Source organism: Cetorhinus maximus, chromosome 4 (genome assembly GCF_964194155.1).
Source record: "Cetorhinus maximus chromosome 4, sCetMax3.hap1.1, whole genome shotgun sequence".
NCBI classification, from domain to species: Eukaryota; Metazoa; Chordata; class Chondrichthyes; order Lamniformes; family Cetorhinidae; genus Cetorhinus; species Cetorhinus maximus.
The window spans coordinates 169,956,677-169,978,602 of record NC_135882.1 but is presented as its reverse complement, the minus strand read 5'-3'; the positions used below and the strand labels follow the sequence as shown (position 1 = coordinate 169,978,602).

The 21,926-nt window shown below is 44.5% G+C and overlaps 1 protein-coding gene across 3 annotated transcripts in view; it reads right to left on the bottom strand.

Moving 5' to 3' along the window:
• The window catches only part of nipal2 (NIPA like domain containing 2), a 96,450-nt gene that overhangs the window by 55,256 nt on the left and 19,268 nt on the right, over positions 1-21,926 (bottom strand). For all 3 annotated transcript variants that reach the window (XM_078541104.1, XM_078541105.1, XM_078541106.1), the window contains exon 3: positions 14,172-14,343. In XM_078541104.1, the coding sequence (XP_078397230.1) occupies positions 14,172-14,343 (172 nt within the window). The remainder of the gene's footprint in view (positions 1-14,171; positions 14,344-21,926) is intronic.

Below are 21,926 nucleotides of genomic sequence, written 5' to 3'. Positions count from 1 at the left end.
GCGTTATTGTACATTCCTAATTGCGCTCGAGAAGGTGGTGGTGAGCGACCTTCTTGAACCACGACAGTCCGTATGGTGTAGGTACACCCACAGCGCTGTTAGGGAGGAAGTTCCAACATTTTGACCCAGTGAACGTGACGGAACGGCAATATATTTTCAAGTTAGGATGGTGAGTGGTGTTCTCATGCAGCTGCTGCATTTGTCCTTCTAGATGGTACGGTCGTGGGATTGGAAAGTGTTGCCTAAGCAGTTTTGGTGAACTCCTGCAGTGCATCTTGTAGATCTCACACAATGCTGCCACTGTAGGTCAGTGGTGGAGAGAGTGAATGTTTGTGGATGGGGTGCCAATCAAGCAGGCTACTTTGTCCTGGATGGGGTCAAGCTTCTTGAGTGTTGTGGGAGCTGCACTCACCCAGGCAAGTGGAGAGTATTCCATCACACTCCTGGCTTGTGTCTTGTAGACGGTGGACAGGCTTTGGGGAGTCAGGAGGTGAGTTACTCGCCGCAGGATTCCCAGCTTCTGACCTGCTCTTGTAGCCACAATATTTATATGGCCAGTCCAGTTCAGGTTTTGGTCAATGGTAACCCCTAGGATGTTGATAGTGGGGGATTCAGTGATTGTAATGCTATTGAATGTCAAGGGGCAATGGTTAGATTCTCTCTTGTTGGAGATGGTCATTGCCTGGTACTTGTGTGGTACGAATGTTAATTGCTACATGTCAGCCCAAGACTGTCTAGGTCTTGCTGCATTTGGACATGGACTGCTTCAGTATCTGAGGAGTTGCGAATGGTGCTGAACATTGTGCAATCATCAGTGAACATCCCCACTTCTGACCTTATGATGGAAGGAAGGTCACTGATGAAGCAGCTGAAGATGGTTGGCCCAAAGACACTACCCTGAGGAACTCCTGTAGTGATGTCCTGGAACTGAGATGACTGATCTCCAACAGCCAGAACCATTTTCCTTTGTGCTAGATATGACTCCAACCAGCGGAGAGTTTCCCCCCTGATTCCCATTGACTCCAGTTTTGCTCGGGCTCCTTGGTGCCACACTTGGTCAAATGCTGTCTTGATGTCAAGGGCAGTCACTCTCACCTCACCTCGGGAGTTCAGAGAGTTCTTTCATGGGGATGGGGGTCTGAATATTTATTTTTATAAGAGATTAACCACTTGAGATTTTTTAAAAGCTTCGAATGGATTTTATGACTGGGAGTTTTTTCACTTAAAGTGTGTGAGTGAGAACTGTATTAGATTGTTTGAAGTGTTTTTTTCATCTCCACGTGGCCCCTGAGGTCTTCCTATTGAGGATACCAGGCGAGTGGCTGTGGAGGTGGCATAAAGGGTATGAGGTGTCATGGGGGAGCGGGTGGGGACACGGGTTGACATTGAATTGGCATGGAGTTAGTGAAGGGCCATGGGGGATGGGTGGGGGGGTGGGTTGAGGAGGTGTGAAGAGTGAGGGCTAGAGGGCCTATAACCTCTAAAACAACTGGGATAAGTCCCATAGAACTAAGGCAGGCTTTCCTGCCTTGGGATATGCCCATCCGCATGGCCACTTACGCTCTGCTTCCAGTGTTGGTGGGCCCAACTCTATCCCACACTTGCCCCCCGCCCCTACCCCGGAGTGAAAATTGCACGATTTGGGGTATTTTTTTTTAACTGAGGTGGCTCCGGCTAGTCAGCTGCGCGCCGTGGTAGTTAAAATCTAGCCCCAAGCCCTCCCTCTTATTTTCGGCTCTGCCAATGGTGAATTTGCTGCATAAAAGATGAGCATCTTTTTTCTGGGACAAGTTTAGTTCCTTTTGTCTGTGAATGCTCACAGCTTGAGCAGTGATCTATTCAGCCGAATCTATTCAGTAACTGATTGCTCACAACAGTAATTTTATTAAATCCAAGCCATACACAGCAGATGAGCTGGGTTGGGAATAAAAAAAGTATGTTGCTCCTCTTTTTTTTATTATTACGGGTAACCATAGGAACAAGGATGTTATTTGAGGCTTCACAGAGTGATCACATTAGGTCAATTTGTTCGCTATTGAATTAGTCACTGCAAACCTCACATTTCATGTACACCTCCACACAAAAACATATTAATCAATACAAGTTATTGAACTCAATGAGCTCTCATCCCAGTTTGACCATTATCAACACCTACAGGAATATAGAACCAATGTTTCTAGTTCACTAGATTTCCTAAATGCATGTTTGTAGCACAGAGAATTTTACCACATCAACTACTAACTCATGTTTTTATTCCCTTGATTTAGTGTTTTGAATCTTCTTTTTTTTTCAATTTTTACCCCTTAAATCAGTTGTCAGTCCAGCATCACCGTGAATGGCTGCACCGAAATCTAGTAGCTGCATTAACCGATGCACCAGAGACCAAAGGCTGCATTGATCAATGCATCAAACACTAATAGCTGTTCTTATCAATGCAAAGATATGGTTGCAGCTGAATGGAATGAAACCCGAGTGAAACCCAATTAAAACCGCAGAAAAGGGAGACTCATTGCCGAAGTTTTTCATCTTGCCCTCATCAGGACTAACACAAGGGTGCCAAATTTCACACAAAATCCCAAAATAAAGCCTTTACTGTTCGGTGTGATTCTGCGATTGAGCAGCACTTACTGAACAATCACAAAGGCGATACCAACATCCAATTTAATCTAGTCAGTCAAGCTCGTAACCTGGCTCACTTACGCTTGCTAGAAGTGATATATGTTCATATCTGGGGCCTATTCTCTGCAAACAAAAGGAATATGTTCAAGCCTGGCACCTTTTTTTGAATTGCCCAGGGGCTTGGGTGGCCTATAGTTCCTCGTTATTTTCTCTATGACAACGCCTCAGCCAATCAGCCAACCAATCAGTACCGACCAGTATATTACTCTTGTAATGTACTTTGTCATGATCATTTGAAATTTGGGCCAGGATTTTAAGGCCCCGCCATGGCAAACCCTCCCTCCCCTGTCAGATGCGACGAGCCATTTAAATCTCCGTTCAGTTTGGCGGGACCATAATATCCTGCCGGGTGAGAGGGGCCATAAAATCCTGGCCTTGGCATTCTTGCATTTGTCCTGATGAGTGCAAGATGAAAAGCTTCGACAACATGTCCTTCTTTTCAACAACACTCAAAGTTCTGTATTACCAAGCGTCTGTTTAAAACTGGGGACTTTACTTCTTGAAAGTGAAACCAATGCACAAAAAAAAACATTTGGACAGCTTCCCAGAAGGTTAAATAAATTTTCCCACCCAAGGGATGACCCATATCAGAACAAGGAGGTACCATATTTAATCCCTGCCTGGATAGTGTTGGTTAGTCTCAGTCAGGTTCACAGCAAGGGCACTGAGTGACTAATAGTGCCTCAAAATGAGGGAATGGGGGACAGTTTGCTACTCCAGCTCGGGAACGTTACCCAGTGCCTCCTGTAGAGGTGAGAATGTGTGGACATTGAGTGAGCTTAGCTCCTGGAGCCTTTGCAGCTGTACGAGTTGCCAACGTTGACTGCCAACATTCATGTATGTGTGTCGGCCACTTGCACAAGTTACCAGAGGTTCACTGACGTCTATGGAAATGCTCTCCAGTGAGGAACCAGTGCTTTCAAAAAGAATGAGGGGAGAGCGGGGAGGGGGAGGGAAGGTTGGCCATGAAAAATTGGCAAGAAGATTACGAGGAGCTGCCTGCCAGATGGTGCAAATTCTACATATTGCCTGTAAATCCTATCATCATCCACTGGCCGTAAAGTCTAATCCAAGAGCCTGAACTGCTTCGATCTGATACAGTCCGGGGCGTTTTGCAGAATTTAATTTCACCTTGGCAGCACCTACGATTTCATTCGAAAATTCAGACATCCGGTAACCAAGGTAACGCTGCTTGAAGTCACATTTCCAATGTTACTAAGAACAGGAGGGCTAATTTTAACTCTGCTCACCCACCAGGAATTGCGCTAGTGGGTGGCCAACATGGTGATTCGGACAGATCCCGCTGTGGTTTGAACAGCGCTGATTTTGGTGTGAGGATAGGTACCCGGAAACCAGCAGCCACCATTCTGACCAGGGATATCCACACCCTCTCCCAAAATCCCTTGTGGACCACCTTCCCCATACCACACACCCCACCCCTTACCCCCTCCCCCCACCCCCCCCACACCCCGCCTCTTTACCACTGCTTCTGCCTTGCACAGCCCTGATTCCTAATTCGATATAATGAGAAAGGTCAAATGAAGGACCTCTCTGTCAAGGTACAATGTGTGACAGTCTGTGTTACAGAGGGTGCACACCTACTGTGAGAATGAAATAAATTATTGGTACAGCAATTGGTTGACATTTCTGCCCAAACTTATTTGTACATTGCTCCTGTGAGAACACCAATCTTGTATCTCGTTCGTTCTACCTTCCTCCGACCCACATAGTAAACTTTGTAATTGTTTTTTTTTTGCTGTATTTGTAACCTTAAGCTGATGACAGCTGTGGCTAAGGAGGTAGAACTCATACCTCTCCTACAGAAAGGCTGTGGATTCAACTCCAATTTCAGAGACTTGGGGCTGGGCTTCTCCATCAAAGGCAGAGAAACACCATGAGAGAGGAGCAATCATTCTTCAGGATTTTCCCAGAGGCGCCCTCCACCACCATCGCACAGGGACAGTAGTGTGTACCATCCTGAAGATGCACTGCAGCAACTCACCAAACCTCCTTAGACAGCACCATCCAAACCCGTGACCTCTACCGCCTAGAAGGACAAGGGCAGCAGACACATGGGAAAACCACCACCTGGAAGTTCCCCTCCAAGTCACTCACCATCCTGACTTGGAAATATATTGTTGTTCCTTCGCTGTTGCTGGGTCAAAATTCTGGAACTCCCTTCCTAACAGTGCTGTAAGTGTACCTACACCACATAGACTGCAGCGGTTCAAGAAGGCAGCTCACCACCACCATCTTCTCAGGGGCAACTAGGGATGGGCAATAAATGCTGGCCCAGCCAGCGAAGCCCACATCCCATGAAAGCATAAAAAAAAACATTGGCACGGGGACAGTCCAATTAAAGGAGGTGTGCAGGCTCTTGAAACTGGAGGGCCAATCAGAGGACTTACAGCTTGAGAGAAGCAGTAGGATGCAGTACAGGGTAAGTAACTGAGAGGGTGCTTCAATGGGGGAGAGGGGTGTCATCTCACCAACTTTTTTGAAAGTTCATATAAAAAGCAGAAAAAGAAGCCAAACCCCAACTGTGGCTGGGGGGGCGTTGGGGGTTTGGGGGTGGGGGCGGTGTGTGTTGTGGGGTTGGGGGGAATGGAGGGGATACTGGTAGGCTAATTGTGAAGTAGTTAGGTATGACTGGAGTAAACACAGAAAAGTGCTGGTAATACTCAGCAGACATGGCAGCGCCTGCAGAGAGAGAAACATTTGAAGAACACTCATATTGGACTCAAAACATTAACTCTGTTTCTCTCTCCATGGGTGCTCCCAAACCTGCTGAGCTTTTCCAGCACTTTGTTTTTATTTCAGATTTCCAGCATCCGCTTTTATATAAGTATGGATCGAGACTAAGAATAGCAAGAGTCAGAAGACGCTGTTGGGAGTAGCTTATAGGTCACCGTAACAGTAGTTATACTGTTGGACACAGCATTGAACAAGAAATTGTTGCAGTATGCAACAAAGGCAATGTAACAATTGTGGGGACACTTAATCTTCATATAGACAGGACCAATCAAATCGGCAAGGGTGGTCTAGAAGATGAGTTTGGAGAGTGTTTTTGTGACAATGCCTTGGAGCAATACATTGTGGAAACAGTGAGGGATAAAGCTATCTTAGATCTTGTATTGTGTAATAAGGCAGAGTTAATTAGTAATTTCATAATAAAAGGTCCACTGGGAAATAGTGATCATAATACAGTTGAATTCCATGTTAAATTTGAAAGCAACATACTCTAATCACAAATAAGAATCTTAAACATAAACAAAGTCAATTATATAGGTATGAGGAGAGAACTGGCTAAGGTTGATTGGTTGAATAGACTAAAAGGTATGGCTATAAATAAATTGTGGGAAACAGTTGTAGAAACAATTCAAAATGCTCAACAAAAATATATTCCATTTAAAAATAGAAATTAATCAAGAAAGATGCATCCGAGGCCTACTCAAGAAGTTAAGCATTGTATTAGTTTAAAAAAAGAGGCTTATAATGTTGCAAAGAATATTAGCAATTCTGAGGATTGGGAGTGTTTTAGAAACCAATCTGATAATAAGGAGAAAAAATAAAATACAAGAGCAAACTACCCAGGGATATAAAAATATATTTATTGTAAGATCTTTTACAAGTAGCTAAAGTAAATGTTGGGCCCTTAGAAGCCAAGGCAGGCTAAATTATTGGGATGGAGGAAATGACAGAGGCATTGAACAAATATTTTGTGCCTGTTTCCACAGTGGAAGACACAAGTTGCATGCCAGAAATAAAGGGTAACCTAGGTGCTAAAATGAGTGAGGGAATTAATACCAGCAGAAAAAGTATTGGAGAAACTTAAGGGACTAAAATCTGACAGATCCCCGGGATCTGATGGCCCACACCCTAGGGTTCTGAAAGAGATAGCTGCAGAGATAGTGGTTGCTCTGGCTATGATTTTCCAAAATTCCCTAAGTTCTGGAGTAGTCCCAGCAGATTGGAAGTTAGCAAATATAGCACCACTATTCAAGAAAGGTGGGAGAGAGTAAACAGGGATCTACAGACATTAGCCTGACATTATTCTTCGCAAAAGTACTGGAATCCCTTATTAAGGAAGTCTTAATACACTTTAAAGTCATTGTATATGATTGGGCTAAGCCAACATGATTTTAAGAAATGGAAATCCTGTTTGACAAATTTAAGTTTTTAAGGATGTAACTAGCAAGGTGGATAAAGGGGAATCTGTAGATGTAGTATACTTGGACTTCCAAAAGACATTTGATAAGGTGTCACATGAAAGGTCAATAGGCAAGATAAGGGCTCATGGAGTTGGGGGTAATATAATAGCGTGGATAGAGGATTGGTTAACATCATGGAGTTGGGGTAATATAATTGCACGGATAGAGGATTGGTTAACAAACAGGAGGCAAAGGTAAACAAATGGGTCTTGTTGGCAGGCTGTGGTTAGTGGAGTGCAGCAAGGATCAGTGCTGGGGCCTGAGCTATTTACTATCTATGTTAATGACTTAGACAAAGAAACAGAGAGCAATGTATCTAAGTTTGCTGATGATACAAAGCTAGGTGGAAATATAAGTTGTGAGGAGGACAGGAGGCTGCAAGGAGATATAGAAGCAAAACACTGAATGCTGGAGAACTGAAGAAGTCATATTGGACTCAAAACGTTAAATCTGTTTCTCTCTCCACATATGCTGCCTGACCTGCTGAGTTTTCCCAACATCTTATATCTCTTTGCAATAAAAACAGCGACAGGTTAAGTGAGTGGGCAGCAAGGTGGTAGATGGAGTTTAATGTGGGGAAGTGTGAAGTTATTCACTTTGGTCGTAAGAATAGAAAAGCAGAATATTTTTTTAAAAAGACATGAAGGCACAAGAGTTGATGTTCAAAGACACTAGTGTGTGCTTGTACAAGGGATGCAGAAACTTAGTGTGCAGATACAGCAAGCAGTTAGGAAAGCAAGTGGCATGTTTTTTTTATTCATTCATGCCATGTGGGCTTTGATGGCTGGGCCAGCATTTATTGCCCATCCCTAGTTGCCCTCAAGAAGGTGGTGGTGAGTTGCCTTCTTGAACCGCTGCAGTCCCTGTGTTGTAGGTACACCCAGAGTGCTGTTAGGGAGGGAGTTCCAGGATTTTGACCCAGCGACAGTGAAGGAACGGTGATATATTTCCAAATCAGGATGGTGAGTGACTTGGAGGGGAACTTCCAGGTGGTGGTGTTCCCATCTATCTCCTGCCCTTGTCCTTCTAGGTGATAGTGGTCGTAGGTTTGGATGGTGTTGTCTAAGGAGCCTTGGTGAGTCCCTGCAGTGCATCTTGTAGATGGTACACACTGCTGCTACTGTGCATCAGTGATGGAGGGAGTGAATGTTTGTGGATGTGGTGTCAATCGAGCGGGCTGCTTTGCCCTGGACAGTGTCCAGCTTCTTCAGTATTGTGGGAGCTGCACTCATCCAGGCAAGTGGGGAGTATTCCATCACACCCCTGACTTGTGCCTTGTAGATGGTGAACAGATTTTGGTGAGTTACTCATCTCACGTGAATTGGCTTTTACTGCAAGGGGAATGGGGTACAGGAATAAAGAAGTCTTGCTTCAGTTATACAGGGTTTTGATGAGGCCATACCTGAAGTACCATGTGTAGTTTTGGGTTTTCTTATTTAAGGACGGATATACTTGCAGTAGAGGTGGTACAGTGAAGGTTCACTATATATGTCCCTGGGATGAGAGGGTTGTCCTATGATGAGCAGCTGATTAATTTGGGCCTATATTCTGTGGTGCTTAGAAGAATGAGGGGTGATCTCATTGAAGCATACAAGATTCTGAAGGGGCGTGGCAGGGTAGATACTGAGATGGTGTTTCTCCTGGCTGGGGAATCTAGAACATGGGGGCACAGTCACAGGACAAGGGGCCGATCACTTAGGATTGAGGTGAGGAGAAATTTCTTCACTCACAGGATTGCGAATCTTTGGAATTCTCTACCCCAGAGTGCTGTGGATGCTCCACCGTTGAGTACATATGCAGCCCACCCCCAGCCCGCCGCTGGGTGCCCAGCTCATCGGGAAGGCTAGGCTCTTAATGAACGAGGTGGGGCGACCCTAACAGCCTCAAATCTGCTTCGCCAAAAGTGGCCGGCGTTGGGAACGAGCCAGCATGCTGGCCAGCGCCGGTATTTCTGGGCCCCATCAGCCTCCATCCCTGCCCTCATCGAGGCCTGAAATTTCAGCCCTTGACCTGTATTACAGGATTACCCGTACCTCACGCTGCCCAACATTGTAAACCCTGGGAAAATGACCATTAGACTGTCGACTTGTCTTGAAAACCCAATTGGTTCACCAATGTCCTTTTGGGGAAGGAAACCCTCTGTCCTTAGCCAGTCTGGCCTACACAAGACTCCAGTCCCTCAACCATGTTCCCACAGTGGCTGCAGTTCAAAAACTACTTTGGGAGGCAGCTGGATCTTCTACATTAGTTATTTTTTCCCAATGCGGTTAGCTGCCCTCTGATGTGGTCTAGCAAAGCCACGCAGTTTTATTGTGATGGGCAATAAATAACAGCCACGTCCTGAAAATGAGTGATCATTTTTTTTCCCCCCAAGAACATCCAGTCCTACTGTTACTGGTGCTGTTCAAGCTGTTTGCTTGAGCTAATCTACGTTTAAAAAGAACAAAATGAGAAAAAAAAATCAGCAGCATAGATTAGGAAGCAATATGAGTGCAATAACACTGCTTAAACAGTGCCTTCAGCTCCCAAATTCAATGTCACCATAGCAACCGCCGTAGCAAAGCGCTTTCCAATTTAATTTGGAGCAGCAGTTATTAACTCTACAGTTCAATAAAAAAAAGTTAATCTTCTCTTCGAGCAATCTGTTTGATCCATGCCATTTAGAAACACAAATGGTTATTTTACTCAGAAAATTGATTTCAAGTAAAACCACGGCCTGGACTTTATTCAGGAGCGCTCACTCTCGCCCCTGGCCCTCTAACTCCGCCGGAAGCATCTGTTAGGAGCCTAAACCCTGTTTCCCGTCACACTTTGGAAAAGTTACATCGGTAGCGCTGCAGGAGCAGCTCTGAGGGAAACTCAGCACCGTGTGCGGAAAAAAAAAAGGAAGATTTGCGCACGTACTCGGTGGACTAGAGTTTCTGCTTTGGGCACAATTACCAATTCCATTGCAAGTTGCACACGTTTGAAAAAGGGGGTTCCTTTTCTCCGAGTTTCTGCTCAAAACCTGTTTGCATATTGCTGACCGCAAAATCTTCCATGAACCAGGGCAGTCAGGTAGTGTCATAAAACATAACTTCTTAATAAAACTTGTTTAAAAAACTTTCCTTCATATATTTAGAAGCCATAACTTGGTGAAATTTAATTAAAACGGCTGATAATTGGCTTGCCAGATAAAATCAGCATTGAGATCACATCGAGATATCTGCGTTCTTCCAATTCCGGCCTTTTATAATCTCTCCACCACTGATGGCTGTGCTTTCTGTTGCCTGGAATTCCCTCCTTAAACCTCTCCACCTCTCCCTCCTTCTTTTAAGGCGCTCCTTAAAACCTGCCTTTTTAGTCACCTGCCCTAATATCTCCTTATGTGGCTCGGTGTCAAATTTTGTTTGCTAATGTTCTTGTGAGGTGCCTTGCCACGTTTTATTATGTTAAAGGTCCTATTTTAAACGCAAGTTGTTGACAATAAATAAACTATATCGGTGGGGGGGAAGAGAAAGACAGTGATTTTGAGTGTTCTACTTCAACCCACATATTGCTGGTGCAGCACCATGAAACCCACAGACACCTTGGCCAGCAGCTTCAGCTGCTGTTGCCATATTTTTAGGAGGGCCGCGGTGCCACTAATAACTGGCCCCAAAACGTGAGCCACAAAAATGACTCCCAGTTGGGTGGGAGGGTTGCAGCCAATCCCACTGCACAGACTGTTGTACCAAATCTCAGGACACTAGATATAATCTGCTGCTGAGCCTAGGCTCTCCTTCAGAGCATGCACCATGGGTTGAGGGAAGGTTTCTTCTCCCGTGTTGTAACTCCGGGAAATGGGTACAAGATCCCAGGACCTTGAGATGAGTTTTGACCGCACCCTGCTGGGCTAACTACAAGTTTTTCTCTATTCATTCGTGGGATGTGGGCATCGCTGGCTAGGCCAGTTTTTATTGCCCATCCCTAATCTCCCTTGAGGTGGTGAGCTGCCCTTCTTGAAGTTTCCCGGACAACCTACATTTCTATGGCGCCTGTAACAAAATGGAGCATCGAAAGGCGTTTTGTAGGAGCATTGGAAAAGAAAGAAAGACACGGAGTCAAATAAGGAGATATTAGGTCAGATGACCAAAAGCTTGGTCAGAGAGGCAGGGTTTAAGTAGCGTCTTAAAGAGGAAGGTGAGGTGGAGAGGCAGAGAGGATAGGGAGGGAATTCCCGAGCTTGGGGCCTTGGCAACTGAAGGCAATGGCGGGAGCAATTATAATTGGGAATGCACAAGGGGGCCAGAGTTAGAGGAGCACAGAATTGGTGGAGGGTAGTGGGTCCAGAGGAGACTACAGAGATAGGAGAGGGCAAGGCCATGGCGGGGTTTGAAAACAAGGATGTGAATTTTAAAATCAAGATGTGGCTTGACCGGGAGCTAATGTAAGTCATCGAGGACAGGGGTTTAAGGGGAGTGGGACTAGTTGCTATTAAAGACAACAGGCAGCAGAGATCTGGATGACTTAAATTTATGGAGGGCAGAATGTGGGAGACCAGTTGGAATAGTTGAGCCCAGAGGTAACAAAGGCATGGGTGAGGGTTTCAGCAGCTGATGAGCTGAGACGGGGCAAAGTTGGGCAATGTAATGTAGGTGGAAACAGGTGGTCTGAGAGATATGAGGTCGGAAGCTCATCTCAGGGTTAAATGTGGCGCCAAAGTTGGGACAGGCCGGCTTATTCTCGGACTGTTGCCAGGGAGAGGGATGGAGTCCGTAGTGAGGGAACCAAACAGGAACTAAAAACAATGGTTTCAGTCTTCCCAATATTTAATTGGAGGAAATTCTGCTCATCCAGTACTGGTACACAGACATCAGATATATGGGAAGTGAAGCTCGTTGGGGCAACACGAGGAGCCCATCGAGGTAAAAGTGCAAAAGCATAGCAGTGAATGTACCCTGAATGGAGATTTTATGGGGCAAAGGCATAGGTAAAGAAACAGGAATGACCTGATTTAGAAATAGAGATAAAACAGTATAGCAGCAGTAACACAGGGGACCAGTCAGATTTCATTTGAAGCACTATGTTCAGTTTAGAACTCATCACCTTAGGGAAATCCTACGTCTTAACTTGTGAAATACACTAAAGTAAATAGGATTTCAGAAAAAAAGAGACACGCTGTCAAAGCTTTTCATCTTGCACTTCTCAGGACAGATCTGGGAATACCAAATTTCAAAAGGAGCAACCATTTATACTGCTTGAGAAAGGGGTGCTGATTTGTTGGCATCTCGACTCTGATTCGTCGAGGTGTTGCCATGGAGAATGCATCAGGGAACTATTGTCCCCAAGGCTTTTGTTTAATTCAAAAAAGGCACAATGCCTGGACATATTCCTTTTGCCTGCACAGGACAGGACCCCTGTGTATGAATAATGTGGCTTCTAGCAAGTGTAAGTGAGCCACATTGTGAGCTCGACTGATAATCCTGAATTAGTTGTTAGTGTAATTCTTGGCACACTCAGGATTATTCAGCAAGTGCTGTCCAATTGCAGAATCAAGTCTAACATGTTCTGAGTTGCAGGCATAGGTTGGTTGAGTACGGTCGACACTCTGCCTATTGCAAACAGCCAAAGGAATGTACTGTTTGATACGATCCTCCAGGCTTTGGCACTGAAAATCATATACTACATTACTCATTTATGCAGCTCTGTACAGTTCCATGCACTGTAAGATTGGCCTTATCGCAATCTTGTAAATAGGGCCCTAGCCATTTGCCCACCATGCGAGCTTGATGCTGATACAGGGCGCATCAAAGCCACCCTGTGAGATAATGGCTACCCTGATTGGGTTATTGCTTGCAACAGGTAAAGCTAGCCGTTTCATGCTGCTTCTATGCAATAGTAACACGGGTGAAATTTTCCACTAACAAGATGCTAGCTTCAAGTCAAAAAGACATTCTGCTTACCACACTTTACATCGGCACTGAGATTCATATACCACATTACTCATTTGTGTGATAGGCAGAACATCTTTTTTGGCTTCATCTGTTGCGAAATATTTGAGATAATGTGCCTTACCCTTCCAGGAAAATTTGAGGTAGACTCGGCACTTTTCAGGTCCAAAAGTGGCAGCCTTAGGCTCATTCGTGAGTATGCGTAATACAGAGCGAGCAATGATCTGATTGGTGTAGCCATTATTCCGCAGGGTGGCTCTGATATGCCCTATTTCAGCGTCAAGCTTGCATGGTGAGTAAATGGCCAATTGTATAGTGCACGGAGCTATGCCACACAAATGAATAATATGGTATATGAATTTCAGTGCCGGTGTGATGCCATCTACAAAGGCCATACGTTGCAATGACTGGTGGATCATATCAAACAGCTCTTCACTTCAGCTGTTTGGAATAGTCAAGGTATTGGCTGTACTCAACCAGCCTGTGCTTGTTAAACTCAGAATATAATGTCACTGTTAGATGTGAGTCCACGATTGGACAGCACTTGGCTTGCACTCATCAGGACATTCGCAAAAACAGCTTAGACATGTGTGTTTTCTCAGCAACACTCAAGTTCGGTAAGCACCAAATGACTATTTGCTGAACAATCCCGAATGTGCTAAGAATTACACTAACAACCCGTTTAAGATTATCAGTCAAGCTCACAATGTGGCTCACTTATACTTGCTACAAGCTACATATATTCCTACACAGGGACCTGTCCTCTGCAGGCAAAAGGAACATGTTCAGGCAGTGTGCCTTTTTTGAATTAAATAAAAGCCTGGGGGACAATAGTTCCCTGGTACAGTCTCTGTGGCCTTGCCTTGACCAATCAGTACCCTTTTTCCATGCAGTATAAATTGTTGCTCCCTTTGAAATTTGGCATTCTTGCATCTGTCCTGATGAGTGCAAGACAAAAAACTTTGACAGCATGTCTCTTTTGTTCAGCAATATTCAAGTTCTGTACAGCAAGTGACTACTTAAATAGGGTTTGTTATATTGAAGGCTGAGACTAGTTTGTAATTTGCAAATGTCTGGCGCTTCCTAGTGGCTCTTGTTCCTTTTATGTGAGATATTTGTAACTGTCAAGACATGCCCATATTTTACATATAGCCATTGATTGTCTCTCCCTGCAGGACCAGTTTTTCTTTAAATGCATTCTTGAGATGTGAGCATTGCTGGCAGAGTGAGCATTTATGGCCCATCCCTAACTGGCCTTGGTTCACTGCATATCCATCACTGCACTCCAGTATAAACCTTGAGGGATACAATGGGGGAATTTAAATGGTTAGTGATCAACCCTCCAGAAGAGGCTGCAGATCATCCTTACCAATAACAGACACGCATCCCAATGGAGCGACCAGAGTAGCTGGAGCAAAGCCATAGGCTGCAAAGTTCCCCAGCTCACCCATTCCCATCAAAACGATTCCGCACCACCACAACTTGCTCTTGTAATAGGGCATTGGGCTTTCTTGACATAATAGTCGGACATGCGTATATTTCTGTGACGGAGGAAACAAGAGTTTTGGGGTTACTGACAATGAAACACGTGATTACCATCAACAAGGCGTTCAGGGTATAAACAAGACTGTCGGTAAATTGAAGACCGTTTCTGTCATGCGAAAACGTACAGCTAAAAACGTTATTTTCAAGTGCCCAATAAAAACTGAAATGTTGACAAAGTTTTATCATTTCAAACTTTTCGGAACTTCTTCCAACAACAAGTGAGCGAACGCAGGATGTAGTGGGGGGGAGGGGGGCATTGAAAAGTCATATAACCTCCAAACTGCTCCCACCTATCCCCCCAAACAGATCCGCTGCTTCTGCCTGCTTTCTTGGATCTGATTAAAGCAAGAGACCATCAAATCACAAGGCCCCATTTCACTTGTGTCTCACTTAAATGCGGAATATTAGATTAATTTGTTAGCTTATTTTTAAAATTCAGTAAAAGATTTTGCAGCGTTTTGATCGCAACCAATGAAATCCCTGAGGACAGGTTAACATTTATGGAGTTTGACAAAAGCCTTTTTCCTGTATCCTGGGCCAGTCCACAAGACAAACCCTTTTGGGCTAGGATTATATAAGAAGTCGGCTTTGCCAGGCTTAAGCCATTAGACAAAACCTGATTTAGTGTCTTTTAGGGCTACCTATGAAAATTCCGTTAAACCCAGTCAAAATTCAGCTTACTGACTTCCACCTCCACCCTTTGTTTTGGAGCTGTCTGAGCCCAGGTGCTCTGCAGCAGTAGCCTGATCTGAGGTAATCAGGGTTATATCTCCCTGGGCTCGGGTTGGGGAAATTCATGAACTTGTTGAAAAGTGAAGATTCTCACAATAGGTATAAAGCTAGAAATGGGTCTCACGGGCTACATTGGCAAGTTCCACATGATATCATCTGTAACGTACCATCAGCCAAAGTTTTGCTAAGCTCATAGAAGAAAACAATAGCTGCAATAAATATGGACAATGCTGGAAAACACTCATCAGGTCCGGCAGCATCCGTAGGGAAAGAAACAGGGTTAATGGGCCAGATTCCCGTGGGAGAAAGTGGGAAGGTAGAGTCGGGAAATTTCCTGACTCAGCACACCCGTCTCCTGAAAGGGGCCTCCACCCACTATAATTTTCTTTGCAGGGAAGCGGGGTTTTTTTTATTATTCATTCAAGGGATGTGGGTGACACTGGCTGGGCCAGCATTTATTGCCCATCCCTAATTGCCCTTGTTCAGTATTTAAGAGTCAACCACATTGTTGTGGGTCTGATTCACATGTAGGCCAGACCAGGTAAGGATGGCAGATTTCCTTCCCTAAAGGACATTAGTGAACCAGATGGGTTTTTACAACAATTGACATCCATGATCATCATCAGACTTTTTTAATTGGAGATTTTTATTGAATTCATATCCTACCATCTGCCGTGGCAGGATTCAAACCCAGGTCCCCAGAGCATTACCCTGGGTCTCGGGATTACTAATCCAGCGGCAATACCACTACACCACCGCCTCCCCTCCCCTCCCCTCCCCTTATGGACTGTGGTGGGATGGAGTCAGGCCTGCTGCCTCCAGAGGCAGTTTGGAGGTGGCCACAGAGGCAGGTGTGTGCCAAGGTGGACTGGTTAGAAGGCCTAACTCAGTCCTCTGGGCCTTCTTCCCAGTTGTAAAGACTGCTTGGCCCTCTAGCTCTCACACCACCTCAACACCCACCCACCCACCTACACCCCATCCATGCGTCCTCAAATCCCAAAGCACCCTCCATACGTCTCCCATTACCCCCATGCCCCTTCCATGCACACCCCTCCCATCCTCCATTCCTATTCAGCCAGTATAAACTATGAACAAAACCAATGAGCCACATAACACTGGCGTGTGTTTGAAATGCTCCTAAAAAAAAACACCCAAAAAACACCTGAACATACCTTTGATAAAAACTGTTCTTACAACCTTACGTAAGTGTCAATCAGGCACTGCCATTCATACTTTCAATAACAGAAGCCCTATCCTATTTCACACCTTTTAATCTTGTCCAAATAACATACAAACATTGAAACACCACTACAACGAGTAACTTTTAATAACCTCATTAAGGTGTCAATTAATCAAGGCAAACACTCCCCCTTAAGCTGTCTAAACAATCTCTCTGCTGAGCTGATTCCATTAGTGCATCCTGGAACTCAGCCGAGTATTCATAATGAGGCCATCTGGAGAAACAGGTATCTGGCCAAAATGGCTGGACTGTAATGAGGTGGTAACCTGTAGCATTACAGGTGAGATCCAGAATCCACTGTGTGGGAACTCATGATTGGTTCTCACAATTGATATTCCATAGCATAAGAACATAAGAAACAGCAGCAGGAGTAGGCTATTCAGCCATAAGACCATCAGACGTAGGAGAAGAAGTAAATCATTCAGCCCATCGAGTCTGTTCTGTCACTCAATGAGATTATGGCTGATTTGATAATCCTCAACTCCACTTTCCTGCCTTTTCCCCATAACTCTTGATTCCCTTACTGATTAAAAATCTATCTCAGCCTTCAATATACTTAACAACCCAGCCTCTACAGCCCTCTGCGGTAAAGAATTCCACAGATTAACAGCCCTCTGAGAGAAGCAATGCCTCCTCATCTCTGTCTTAAATGAGCGCCCCCTTACTCTGAGATTATGCCCTCTGGTCCTAGCCTCTCCCACAAGGGGAAACAACCTCTCAGCATCTACCCTGTCAAATCCCCTTTGAATCTGATATGTTTCAATAAGGTCGCCTCTCATTCTTCTAACCTCCAATGAGCACAGGCCCAACCTACTCAACCTCTCCTCATAAGAAAATCTCTCCATACCCGGGATCAACCTAGTGAACCTCCTCTGGACTGCCTCCAATGCCAGTCTATCTTTCCTTAGATAAGGGGACCAGAACTGTTCATAGTGTTCTAGGTGCGGTCTAACTAGTGCCTTGAATAGTTTTAGCAAGACTTCCCTATTTTTATACACCATTCCCTTTGAAATAAAGGCCAACATTCCATTTGCCTTATCTATTACCTGCTGAACCTGTATGTTAGCTTTTTGGGATTCATGCACGAGGACCCCCAAATCCCTCGAACGCCATTTGGAACCAAATATATTACATCTACTGGTTCCCCTTTACCTATCCTGCTTGTTACCTCCTCAAACAATTCTAATAAATTTGTCAGGCATGATTTACCCTTCATGAAGCTATGCTGACTCTGCTTGCTTATATTAAGCATTCCTAAATGCTCTGCTATTGCATCCTTTATAATAGACGCCAACATTTTCTCAATGACAGACGTTAAGCTAACTGGCCTGTTTTTTGTCTCCCTCCCTTTTTGAATAAGGGTGTTACATTGGCAGATTTCCAATCCTCTGGGGCTTATCCAGAATCTAAGGGCAGAATATTACGCTTGACGTGCGGGTGTGCACCCGACACGCCCGAGCGTAAGATGACACACGATGACATCGGACGAGTGTCCTGACGTCATCGCGCAGTCTCGTGATATTTCGTTGGGCAGGCACGCGCCAGAGTCAGCTACGCGCCCGCCGATAATTAAAAGGCATATTAAGGCCATTAACAAGCTAATTAAATTCAAATTTACTCTGCCCGTCCAACCTAACTGTTGGCGGGCAGGCGAAAAGGCCAAGCGGCCTTTACATTTTTCAGGAAACCTCATCCACGGGCGGGATGAGGCTCCCTAAAGCAAATAAACATCAAATATAAATGTTATTTTTGAATTAAACACATTTCCCAGCTCGTGTGACAAAATCGCATGAGGGACATGTTTTGTGACAATTTTATTTCCTTTATTTTTTTTTTAAGCAGTGCTTCAGCTCCCTGAGGCAACTCCGGGCCTCAGGGAGATTGGAGCGCTCATTCACACGCATGCACAAAGTTCGCACTAGGCCTGGCTCTCCCTCCTCCCCCCCTCGCCCACTCAGGCAGCGCTGAGCGTTGCCGAGCGTTGCCACTCACGTTCCACGCTGGGCAGGTCTTAATTGGCCCACCCGTGTGGAATCGCGGTCCGGAGCCGATTGCAGTCAGCTTCCCGACACCCCCCACCCCCCCTGCCGAGCACCCCCACTAAGGGCAAAATCCTGCCCTAAGGATTCTTGGAAGATTACTACCATCCACTATCTCTGCAGATATATCCTTTAATAATTTAGGATGCAACCCATCAGGTCCAGGTAACTTCTCAGCCTTTAGCCCCATTAGTTTCCCTAGTGCTTTTTTCTCTAGCGACACTTATTGCATTTATTTCCTCCCCTCCCACTTTTGCCCCATGATTATTTAGTATTTTTGGAATGCTATTAGTGTCTTCTACCGTGAAGGCTGATGCAAAGTATTTATTCACCTCCTCTGCCATTTCCTGGAAACAATCATAGTAAGACTTCTTTGTTCTTGTACTCTCTAATTGCTTTGTAACAAATGCTAACACACAATTTGCCGTCCTGATTGTTGCATACTTAAATGTATAAATGTATGATTGAGGGGGCAGGAGCTGGTGCTGCCAACGCAAAACACTGACGCTGAATAGACTGCCATCTGCTCAATGGAAAAAGGTGCAAATCATTTCTGCTGGTGTTAAGAAACAGGAGCTGGAATCCAAGGGCATCCACACTCCACTCTGACTAGTCACTCACATCAACACAGCGAAAAACAAGCTGGTGAGACGGGGGCCACACCCATCAGGCAGGGGAACAGACAAACAATGTTCTCAGGCCAATCTTCAACAAATATTGCCATTCACGCACTGTCCCACCCATTGACTGGTTTATTATAGGCCCTGATTAGCTTCCATTACCTCATAAAGCACCGTATTCTGTCAGATTAGTTTCGAATCTGCCGTGGGGCTGAATTTTATTCTCTTTGCTTTGAAATATTTAGTTTGAGGAAAATTACTCAAAGGAGGTATGAAAGCGTGGAAATGAAGCCATGTTATTCCGATATTCCGAACAATTGAGAATATGGGCCTATATTCTCTGGAATTTGGAAAAATAAGAGGTGACCTCATTGAAATTACATGCATAACATTTACAGCACAGAAAAAGGCCATTCAGTGCAATTGTTCCATGCTGCTGTTTATGCTCCACACAAACCTCCTCCCACATCTAACACCATCAACATATTCTTCTAATGTTTTCTTCTGCGTATGTTTACCATAAAACACAGAGGAGGCCTTCATTAGCTAATGCCTTACATTATATCTAAGGCCTGATATTAACTGAATTTCATAGTTCATCCAATGAGTAAAGCCAAGTTTCAGGAGGAATACGAAGATAAAAGCAAAATACTGCGGATGCTGGAAATCTGAAACAAAAACAGAAAATGCTGGAAAAACTCAGCAGATCCGCAGAGAGTGAAAAACAAAGTTAACGTTTCAAGTCCGTATGACCCTTCTTCACAATACATTCGACTTGTCATATAGCAGTTAGACTCCGTTTTGAAACCCTGTCATGGAGGTTTGGCTGCTCTTTGTAACCCTTTTGATGTAACTTTGCTAAGGTTCATGTCAACCAATGAGAAATTAGAAAGAGGGTTCCTTAAAAAATAATTTTCAAAATGTTTTGGAAGGCCTTTGAAAGTGGCGAGGTATCTATCAAGATTGAGGCTTTTACAAAGGATGTACTGCACAGAAAAAGGCCATTCGGCCCAACTGATTCATGCTATTGGCCTTGGTGAGACCACATATGGAGTATTGTGTACAGTTTTGGTCTCCTTATTTGAAAAAGGGTATAATTGTGTTATAAGCAGTTCAGAGAAGGCTCCTGGGATCAGGATTTATCTTATGAAGAAAGGGTGAGCAGGTTGTGCCCATACCCATTGGAGTTTAGAAGAATGAGAGGTGACCTTATTGAAATATATAAGATCCTGCGAGGATATAGAGTGATATAGAGTGGATACTGGGCAGATGTTTCCTCCAGTGGGGAAGACTAGATCTAGGGGACACCGTTTAAAAATAAAAGGCCTCCCTTTCAAGACGGAGATGAGAATTTTTTCTCTCAGAGGATCCCTTGCCCAGAAAGCAGTGGAGGCTGAGTTAGACAGATCTTTGATAGACAAGGGAGTCAAGGGTTATGGGGGACAGACAGGGAAGTAGAGTTGAGGTCACAATCAGATTGAAGATGGAGCAGGCTTAAAGGGCTGAATGGCCTATTCCTGCTCCCCCATGTTCCAATGAGCCTCTTCACACCCCTCTTGATCTCACCCTATCAGCATATCCTTCTATTCTTTTCTCCCTCATGTGTTTATCTAGCTTCCCTATAAATACCTCTGTGCTATTTGCCTCCAGTACCCCATGTGGTAGTGAGTTCCACATTCTAACCACTCTCTTGTGAAGATGTTTGCCCGGAATTCCCTATTGGATTTATTGGTGACTACCTCATCTTTATGGCCCTTGGTTTTGGCCTCACCCTGATCGGAAAACATCTTCTCCACATCTACCCTATCAAACCTTTCATAAACCTAAAGATAACAGGTCAGCTTCCCAGCCTGTTCAAACTTTCCTGACAGTTATAGCCTCTTGGTCTGGTATGATCCTTGTTAATATTTTTTGCACCTTCTCCAGTGTCTCTATCCAAGGAGTCCCCATTTTAAGTGTCTCCTTTTAAACTGGTTTCGTTTCAAAGGGCTTTATTTTTTTATGCCTGGGTTCTATTTAAAGTGTAGTGTTCCCCGTTTTAACAGGTGCGAGTGGTGTGATGACATCATCACCCCCCCGAGGTGATGACATAATTGAGTACCTGACATGACGATGTCATCACACTCTCGATGTGATGACACCATCGAATCCCTGGTGTGATGATGTCATCACCCCCCAAGGTGATGACATCATTGAGTCCCTGACGTGATGACATCATCGTGCCCCCCGATGCGATGATGTCATTGTGCGATTCTGTGAGTAGAGTCTGGTTTGTGAATTGTGTTGGCACCATTTTGTCCTTACTGTACATTCGAGGATCATTGATTTTTTTCTGCATTTTCAGGTAATCCCCTGTACCAAACTAAGCTTTATTTTTATATTTTTTTCTAACTGTACCCTGTTCTAGTTGAGGAACTCTGTGGACTTTGCTTTTTTTGGAAAGAATTCTCCACTGTATTGTGCAGGCACTGTACTGTAAATTTTAATTTTCAAAGTTCTCTGCTGTTTGTACAGTACGTACCTGAGGAACTGCTTTGGGCTTCTGTTTTTAAAAGAATTCTTTGCTGTACAGGGGTACTGCTCTGCAATACCTGTGTTTAAATTTATACAGTATTTCTGTTATATTCGGTGATTTCCTTCATTTTGCAAGTTATTTCAGCTGGGAATGCACAGCGCTGCACAGGCGCGGTACAGCGTTTCTATTTTTACCTTGATTTTTCTGGGCAAAAATTGTCCTCAGGAGCCTAACTCAGGCTTTAACACTGATTCCTATGGGAATCCATGCTTCACGTAAAGGGGTTTCACTTAAAGTGCCGATTTCCAGGAACGCAGCCAGCTCTTTGACTGAGGACTCCCTGTGTCCTTTTATAATCTTCCTTTAGCATTAACTAACTGGTTAAAAAGAGAATTCCCTGTGTGCTGGCACAATAGCTGCAGACTCTGTCACT